Raw genomic sequence first — 8635 nt, forward strand, 5'->3', positions numbered from 1 at the left:
GTGACTCGATCCCAGCCTGCACTTTCTCACGTTAGGAACCAAGTTCTCTTCGCTCTGGTCAGCTGGATCCAAGGGCTGGAGGTTGAAGCCAGACTAATTTAGCCGGGAAAGAAGGTGGAATTTAAGAGAGGGAAATAACCACGAGACCCATTTCCCAGGGGTTGTGGTGGATTCTCCGTCCCTGACAAAGCTGAAATCTGGTTTGGGTGGTTCTGTGAAAGCTCTGCTCTGGCTCACAGTCAGGGGAAGTCAGAGCCCCTGTGGTTCTGCTCCAAGCCCCCTGCTGCTCTCTTCATTCCCTCTCATGCCTCTGGCACCAGCCACTGCCCGCAGACAGGACCCCGGGCTGGACATGGCTCTGGTCAGAGCAGAGCCCCACAGCTCCATGCTCACTCCCCAGGGCGCCGTTCACCCTCAAGCGCCCACTTCTCTCCGGGGGGGGGGCCTTCCCCTCCATCCCTGGGCCTCAGCAGCACAGCCAGGGAGAGCCTCCAGTCCTAACATAAAAGTGGGGGCTGGGTCTCACTGATCCTGGGGCAGCCTGCACAGGCAGTGGGGCAGCTCTGGGCAGGGCCTGGAGGTGTCGGGGTGGCTGTACCCCCTGCGGTGGGGGGGGGAGGGCCATGTATTGCCCTGGAGAGAGCCCCAGCCAGTCACAGGGGGCAGCTCCCATGGGGAGGGCCCTGGCAGATGGGATCTAGGTCTCCATTAACACAGACTTTAACCCTTTATTGGCAGTACAGGTCACTAGTAAGTCAGCTGTAGGCAGAGCCTTTGAGTCAGTCAGTGGGGGCTGGCCTGCCAGGGTGGGTGTGTCAGTGTCTGGGGCTCCTTGCTCCCCCGTGGGGGCTGAGGCAGGGCAGGCCCACAGCTGGGAGCACACCGGCATCATGGTCCCTGGGGGCAGCAGCCCATGCCCCAGGGATCTGCATCTGCAGCAGGCATGGAGGGTCCAGCCCCAGCCCCTACCACCCCGCAGCCTCCGTGGGGACGTGCAGACGGGTCTCTCCCCCCGCTCCAGGGAGCAGCACGGGGGCCTCACACCACAGATGCCACCCCTGAGACGGACGTGACCTTCTTGTCCTCGGCCCAGGGCTGCAGGTTCTGCAGGGCGCAGAGGGAGGAGTTGTGCATACAGAGCGGGTCCTGCGGCAGCGGCTGGCTCAGGCTCTTCTGGAAGGCCTCCTGCTGCAGGTGCAACATCAGCCGGTTGGCCTGCTGGCGCTCGGCCTCGCGCTCCTCCGCCGTCTGCCTCCTGCCGTGGGGGACGTGGGCAGAGCCGCGTTAGTGCCTGGAGTGGCTGCCTGCGCCTTGACCCCCACCCCCGCCCTGCCCCTGGCCAGTCCCTCTCTCCCACCACCCTGCCCCTCAACTACACACCCCTGCCCCATGCCAGCTCCTCAAGCCCCCCGCCCCAGCACTGTGCGTGTGTCTAACGCCACTCTGCCCTGCCAAAACAGGAGTCCTGGCTACTCCCAGCAGGGGGCGCTGTGGGGAGTGGGGCAGGAGCCCTGGCTTTAGGGGGAAGCTCCTGGATTATAGAATATCAGGGTTGGAAGGGACCTCAGGAGGTATCTAGTCCAACCCCCTGCTCAAAGCAGGACCAATCCCCAGATAGATTTTTACCCCAGTTCCCAAAATGGCCCCCTCAAGGATTGAACGCACAACCCCGGGTTTAGCAGGCCAATGCTCAAACCACTGAGTTATCCCTTGCCTGGCCCCGTCTCCCCCAGCAGGGGGTGCTGTGGGGAGCAGAGCAGGATCCCTGTCTGGGGAGCAGCTCCCAGGAACCCTGCCCGTCTCCCCCAGCAGGGGCGCTGTGGGGAGCAGGGCAGGATCCCTGGCTGGGGGGCAGCTCCCAGGAACCCAGCCCCGGTCTCCCCCAGCAGGGGGCGCTGTGGGGAGCAGGGCAGGATCCCTGGCTGGGGGGCAGCTCCCAGGAACCCTGCCCCATCTCCCCCAGCAGGGGGCGCTGTGGGGAGCAGGGCAGGATCCCTGGCTGGGGGGCAGCTCCCAGGAACCCTGCCCCATCTCCCCCAGCAGGGGGCGCTCCCTTTGCCCCTAGCTGCGAGGGAGGATGTGCTGCAGACGTTGGTACCCCGCACTCCGCCCGGCTGGGTGCGGCGGGGCCCAGCCCTGAGCTGCAGGCTGCGTTACCTCCACTTGGTGCGGCGGTTCTGGAACCAGGTCTTCACCTGGGCGTCCGTCATCTTGAGGGCCTTGGCCAGGGTGGCCCGCTCGGCCGAGGCCAGGTACTTCTGCCGGTGGAAGCGCTTCTCCAGCTCGCAGATCTGCACTCGGCTGAAAGACGTGCGCGGCTTCTTCCTCTTGGGGGGGGTGCGGTTCTGGTAGGGGTGCCCGATGCGCCGCGTCACGGCGAACGGGGACAGCGCAGCTGCAGGCAGAGCGGAGGCCGGAGGTCAGGGCAGAGGCCAGGGTGGATACTGGGGCCCCGGGGCGCGATGGGCGCTGGGGGTCTCCTGCTGGGGCACATCAGCTCCTCCGGCAGTGACTGGCCACCTGCCTCGGACTAGGAATGGCTGGGCCCGCTGCCTGCCAGCCCCCTGCTCAAAGCCGGCCCGCCCGGGGGTCCTGCGGCCAGCACTGCGCGGGGGGCTGGAGGGCAGGCACCGGACATAGCGCCGAGCTGCGTCCTTGCTGGGCCCCTGCTGGGATCTGGGCCGAAGCAGCCGGTGGAGCTGCCCGGGAGCCGGGCTCCGGACTCTGACCCCAGGCACTGAGTGTCCCCCCTGCGGCAGGGGCGACAGGGCCCCAGGGCTGGGGGATGGTGCGGAGCCACTGGGGAGCCTGGCACCCCCGCCGGCCGGCTCCACCCCCTCGTTACCCACGGCTCAGGGCCACTCCCACCGGCACGGTCCGGCTTCGGGAACCGTCCCGTGTCCCCCACCCGCCCCGGATTCATTGCACAGGACACGAGACTCCTCCAGGCAGCAGCGGAAACCGGCCATGCAGCCGGAGCCCCCCAGCCGGCAGGGCCGCCCCACGTGGCTGGGCACCGGTCGCTGCAGCTCGGCCATCCAGGCGCTGGCCGGGGGCTCGGAGGCGGGTCGCAGACGCAGCCGAGAGCGGCCCCATTGATCGCAGCTACGCCGGGGAGGGGCCGGCTCCGTCCGACCCGCCAGCCACGGCCCAGCACGCGTGGGCTCCTCGCCAAGTCACAGGTAGGGCAGAGCCCAGCCCTGAGCCGAGGGCACCCGGGAGCATGGCGGAGCCCAGCCCTGGCTCCCCCGGACACCTGGCCTGCCCAGGCCGCCTGCCCTCACCTAGGGATGCCAGCTGTGGTTGGCCACATTCCTGGAGATTCATCACATAGCATCAGCTTTAGCGCCTGGAAACTCCAGGACAATCCGGAGCGTTAGCAACCCTACCTCGTCATCGCCCACTGCCCACTGCCAGCAATGGGGCAGGAGGGGAACACGGACTCCCCCTCCCCCAGGGCTAAGATCGGGCTCGAAGCCCAGGACAAACAGCCCCGCTGCACTCCGCACCCTGCCCCGGGTCTAGACACCCGCCCGCAGCAGCCAGGTCAGGAGCTCCAACCCTGCACTGGGAAAAGGCCTTTCCGCCCGGTCAATCGGGAGCCAAACACCCCCCCAGCCGGGGCCCCCAGCTTCTGCCAGCCGGCCAGGGAGGTGCCCAGGTGCTTCAGGGACAGGGATGGACCCGCTGAAGCGATAAACACACCTGGGCAGGAACCTGCTGCTCTGGGTCCCGCTAAGGGCCAGAGGCTCCCGGGTGTGCTGGGAGCAGATGGACAGACCGACCTTCCCTGGCAAAGCAGCATCAGAGCTGGGCACCGAACCCAGGCGTCCGGGCTGCTGCTCACAACACCTGCCCTCGCAATCCCCAGCAGATCGCCAGTCCCGTCAGCTGCGGGTGGGGGAGTCCTGGGGCGCACGGCGGGAGGGGGGCTGCGGAGGCTGCCTCAGGACCCCCAGTCCCTTCCCGCCGCCTGGCTCCAGCTCCGAGGGGACATGGGGCTGGGATCGGGGCTCCGGGCTGCCCCCTGCTCCTGCTCAGCGAGCCCGGCCTGGGGCCGCGGGACCCGACTGCCGGTCCCCGGGGAGTGGGCGGCGAAAGGACCGGGCGGGTCCGGAAACAGCGACGTGAGCCGGAGCCGGTTCCGAATCGCCCGCGCATCTGGGGACGTTTCTCCCCAGACCCGGGTCGGGGGTTGCCCCTCCCCCAGCCCGTGCCCACGCCGGGCGCTGGGCGGGGAGCGGCAGCTGGGACACCGGGGCCCGGGGGCGGCCGCCGCGCCCTAGCACAGCCCCAGCCGGAGTCGGCGGGACCGGGGACCCACCTGCCCGAGCGCAGCCGGGGCCCCCGGGCGCCGCACCGCTGTCACTCGGTGCGCACCGCGCTGGACCCGGCGGGGCATTCAGGGCGCTCGCCAGGCGCGTCCCCCCGGGGCCCGGCTCCGGTTCCAGGGGGAATCCTGCCTCCGTGGGCCGAGATCTCCCCTCCAGCGCCCGCCGCCGGGAGCCGTGTCACGGCCAGGGCCCCGCTGAGCTGGGGATGTCCGGATGCCCCGGCCAAGGGCAGGGGGAACTTCCCCGGTGCGGGGTCCGCTCTCCTCGTCCTGGTTCTCTGGCGGCCCCGCAGCGGGGTCCGGGAACAGACGCTGACTCTGCCCCGGAGCCGAGGCACCGAACTGGCCAGGCCTGTGCTGGGCCGGACTCTCCCCGGGGCGAGCAGCCGGAGCCGCCGCCCTGCCCCCGCCCCGCGTTCGTGCTGCGGGGCGCGGAGTCGCTGGCCGCTCCCTGCCCAGGGCCGGGCAGCCCCGTCCCGCACGAGCCCTGCGGACAGAGGGCGGCAGAGCCCGATCCGGCCGGGGATGTCAGCGAGGAGCGCTCGGCACCTGCCGGGATCGGGCCCAGTTTCATGCCCGTCCGGGCCCCTTGGCTGAGCGCTCCCGAGAGAGGGGCGGGGATCGGGCGCTCCCCGCTGGGCCGGGGGCTCTGCCAGCCGGGCCAGGGAGCTGGCGGGGGGCTCACCTGAAAGCCGGTCTTTGGCGAGGCGCCTGCTGCTCTCCATCCAGGGGAAGGGGAGGCTGGGGAGGCCGGGGACCCCCGGCTGCGGGGGAGCGGCGGGTGCCCCTGGCGCGGGGGGCAGGGGTCTGTGCGCCGGCACCCGGATCACCCCTCCCGCGGGGCCCCCCGGGGCCACGGTCATGCTCCGGCTGAGGCTGTAGGAGCCCAGTGAGCAGGCGGGGTTGTACGCGCCGCTGCAGCCGCTCCCGTAGAGCGCGTAGTCTGACTCCCCCGCCGGGCGGGCCGGCCCCAAGCAGCTGCCCTGCTCCGGGCTGCTCAGGATCTGGTCGATGCCGAAGCTGATGGGCTCGTGGTGCGGGTGGGTCTGGCCCGGGCCCTCCTGCTCCAGCCCCGAGGGCTCCATGGGGAGGGACGCGCTCCGCACCCCGGCTCCCCGCGCGCTCTCCCGCCCCCGCCGGGGCGCCCCCGCTGCAGGCCCCCCGCTGGAGCCGGCCCCATGCGCAGGGCCCCCGGCCCCCTGGGCGCACGGCACTGGGACGCTGGGCTCCGCGCGCGGCCGCACGTACCCGGAGAGCGCCTGGGCCCCCGGGGCAGCGCGCGCTCTTCTGCCCCGTTCCAGCGGCAGGGGCCAAAAGCCCGGGCGCCTGCCCGCTGATTGGCGGCCTCCGGCAGTGATTGACAGGCCTCACCCAAAGAGGGCGTGGCCACGGGAGTCGAGGGGAACCGCCCCTTTTATTTCTGTGCAAAACGAATTCGGGGCGCGCCCCCCCCAGGGCCCCGCGAGCGGGTCCGGAGCCCACCCGCGGCTCGGCGCGGCGCTCCCTAGGCCAGGCGCGGGCCAAGGGGGCCCAGCCTCCAGGGCACGGGCCAAATCGCCGCAGGAGCCGCCCTGGCCAGAGGGGCGGGCCCGGGTCCGGTGCTGCTCCAAGGGCGCCCCCGGAGCAGGGCCTGGCCCGAGCTGGGTTCTGCGATGCGCGGTGCCGGGTCCCCCCAGGGCCTTTGGGCAGCGCCCAGGCGTCCCGCGCTTCTAAACCAGGCCGGGTACCCCGCTCAGACCCGCGAGCCGGCAGCGCCCGAGCCGGAGCCGCAGCGCCCCAGGCCGCCGGGAGAGCGGGTCAGGGCGGCCTGAGCGCCCCGAGCCGCCGCGGCCCCGGAGGGAACCGGCCCGGGACAGAGTGAGACTGGCCCGGGGCAGAGAGACGTCGTAAGGCGCGAGCAGGGGACTGGGCCGGGCCGGGGCCGGGACACTGAACACAGCCCCCGGGGCGAACCGGCCCGGCCCCAGCGCGCTCCCAACCCAACGCTCAATCCCAGCGAAGGCGGCGGGGCTTTAGCCAGCGGAACTACCCGCCCGGCTCGGCGGGACCCGCGGCGGCCGCGTTCCCATCGCCCCTCACCCCGGCCGCCCCTTCCAGCTGCGCTCGGGCAGCCGCACCTGCGTCCCCCGGCGGGGTCCCTGCCCCAGCAGGACAATCCGTGTGCGGCTCGCTGGGCGGGGGCAGGAACCACGGGCCGCCCCTCGCCAGAGCCACTGACCGGCCGGCCGGAGCCGCGGGGAGCCAGCGCCCACCTTCCCCCCAGCTTGGGGTTCAGCGGCTGCCGCAGGGCCAGGCACGTTCGACCTGGGGGGGGGGCAGGGCCAAGGGGGTTCCAGGAGTCGGGCACAGCCTGGCCCGTCCCATTCCGTCCCGGGCGCCGCGGCGGGGGTAGCCACGGGCTCGCGAGGGGTGGGGCGAGGGGAGCCGGGACCCGGGCCCAGGGAGGAAGAAAGGTCAGAGGACCCGGCCCGTGTCTGCGGGATCCGCGTGGGGGGATCCCCGAGCCCCGGAACGGCTTCCCCAAGCGCAGCGCGGGGCCTTGGGGGGGGGGGGGCAGAGCTGCGAACACCTGCAGCGCCAGCACCGCCCGCCCCACGGCGCCCGGGGTCTCCCCTTGCCGGGATCCTGGGGCCCACAGTCCGCCGCGGAGCACTGCCCCCCCGCCTGCAAACCCCCCCCCCGCCTGCAACCCCCCCCGCAGGACGCCGCAGGGCACTGCCCCCCCCCTGCAATCCCCCCTCCGCAGGACGCCGCAGGGCCCTGCCCCCCCGCCTGCAATCCCCCCTCCGCAGGGCACTGTCCCCCCCCGCTCCGCACTGACCCCCCCGTAATCGCCGCTGGCGCTCGGGGCCGAGTAACGCGATAACCGAGTTAATCCGCCCGGGAGCGCCGCGCCCCGCCCCGGGGGCTCCCACTGACCCGCTCACAGCAGCGCGGGGCGGCCGCGGGATCGCTCCCCTCGCGGGTGGCTGCGGATCGGGCCCCGGACTGCGTCCGTCCCGGCTTCCAGCCCAGCCAGGCTCGGGCAGCGCTGAGCTAAAACTCGCAAAGGACCGTTCCCCTCCCCGGGGGCCGTTCCGCCCCTGCCGGCGGCTCCTGCGGCGTGGGGGGGCCTCCAGCCCCCTTCTTCGCCCCCCGCCCAGCCCAGCTAGTCACCGGGAACCGCCCCGGCCGGCCTGGGGGCCGCGGTTCGGTTTGTGGCCGCCCAGAGCGGGGCCAGGCAGGGACTCGGGTCCGGCCTCGCCCCGCCTGGCGGTCTGGGGTGGCTGGGCGGGCGCTGAGCCCCAGGGCAGGGCTGGGGCCAGGCCGGGCCGGGCTCCTCGCTCCGGAGCACAGAGGGCAGCTGCCCCAGGACCCACAGGCGCAGCCCCAGCGCGGCCTGTCTCGGGGAAATGACATTACCGGGGCAGCCAGGCTGTAAATCTCCGGCCCGGCTCCGGCCCCTGGTCCCAGCGCCGGGAGTGCCCCGGTCCCAGCTCTGCGCCCCACGCGGTGCCCTCCCACCTGCCAGCCCCCCAGGCCCAGCCGCCGCTCACTGCCCCCTCCCTGCTGTGCCAGCCACCCCCCCCCCCCCGTTAATTACAGGAGCTGGGCGGGGACCGGAGAAGGGGTCGGCCCCAACCCCCAGCGGCACAAGGGGGACAGTCCCCAGGCTAAGATCCCCCCAGGCAGTGCAATGTTCTCTGCTGCCCCCAGGCCCGGTCTCATGGGGAAGGGCGAGACCCCCAGGCTTGGCTTTGGCTCCCGGCCAGGCTGGGAATTTGGGGCAGGGATCCAGAGTGGTTGACCCTCTTGTTGGCAAACAGGCAGGTCCCCCCTGGTCCCTGCAGGGGTGTGGCTGGGGTGCAGAAGTTTTACACTTGGGAAGAGTCTGACCCGTTCTTGACCAGTTCCCACAACAGCCCCCGGCCCCTCTGTGAAATGAGCAGGCAGCAGCGGAAGCATTCTTCCCCCAGTGCACAGAGAACCCAGGGACTCGCTGCCAGGGGTATTGGGGAGGTCAGAAGGGTACCTGGGTTCAAAACAGAACTAGATCAGTTCCTGGAGGTTAGGTCCAGCAATGGCTATTAGCCAGGATGGTCGGAGCTGCAGCCCCATGCTCTGGGTGTCTCTAAACCTCTGGCTGCCAGAAGCCAGGAGGGGAAGGCGGGTGGATCCCTCCTACTGCCCTGTCCGTACACTCCCCCGGAAGCTCTGCCCACTGTCGGAGACAGGGCTGGATGGACCATTGCTCTGTCCTGCGTGTCCGTTCTCATGAATGTGCGTGTGTGTGAGCAGGGCCAGGGCTCAGCGCAGGGTCAC

General features: G+C 71.6%; 1 protein-coding gene across 1 annotated transcript; it reads right to left on the minus strand.

Moving 5' to 3' along the window:
* Positions 1-1038: 1038 nt before the first annotated feature.
* TLX2 (T cell leukemia homeobox 2) lies at positions 1039-5418 on the minus strand. Its single transcript, XM_065405531.1, has 3 exons — positions 5019-5418; positions 2158-2395; positions 1039-1255 (listed from the first exon to the last, which is right to left on the minus strand). The coding sequence occupies exons 1-3, from the start codon at positions 5416-5418 to the stop codon at positions 1039-1041; spliced, it is 855 nt and encodes a 284-aa protein (XP_065261603.1).
* Between the last annotated feature and the right edge of the window lie 3217 nt (positions 5419-8635).

Source organism: Emys orbicularis, chromosome 5 (genome assembly GCF_028017835.1).
Source record: "Emys orbicularis isolate rEmyOrb1 chromosome 5, rEmyOrb1.hap1, whole genome shotgun sequence".
NCBI lineage: Eukaryota > Metazoa > Chordata > Testudines > Emydidae > Emys > Emys orbicularis.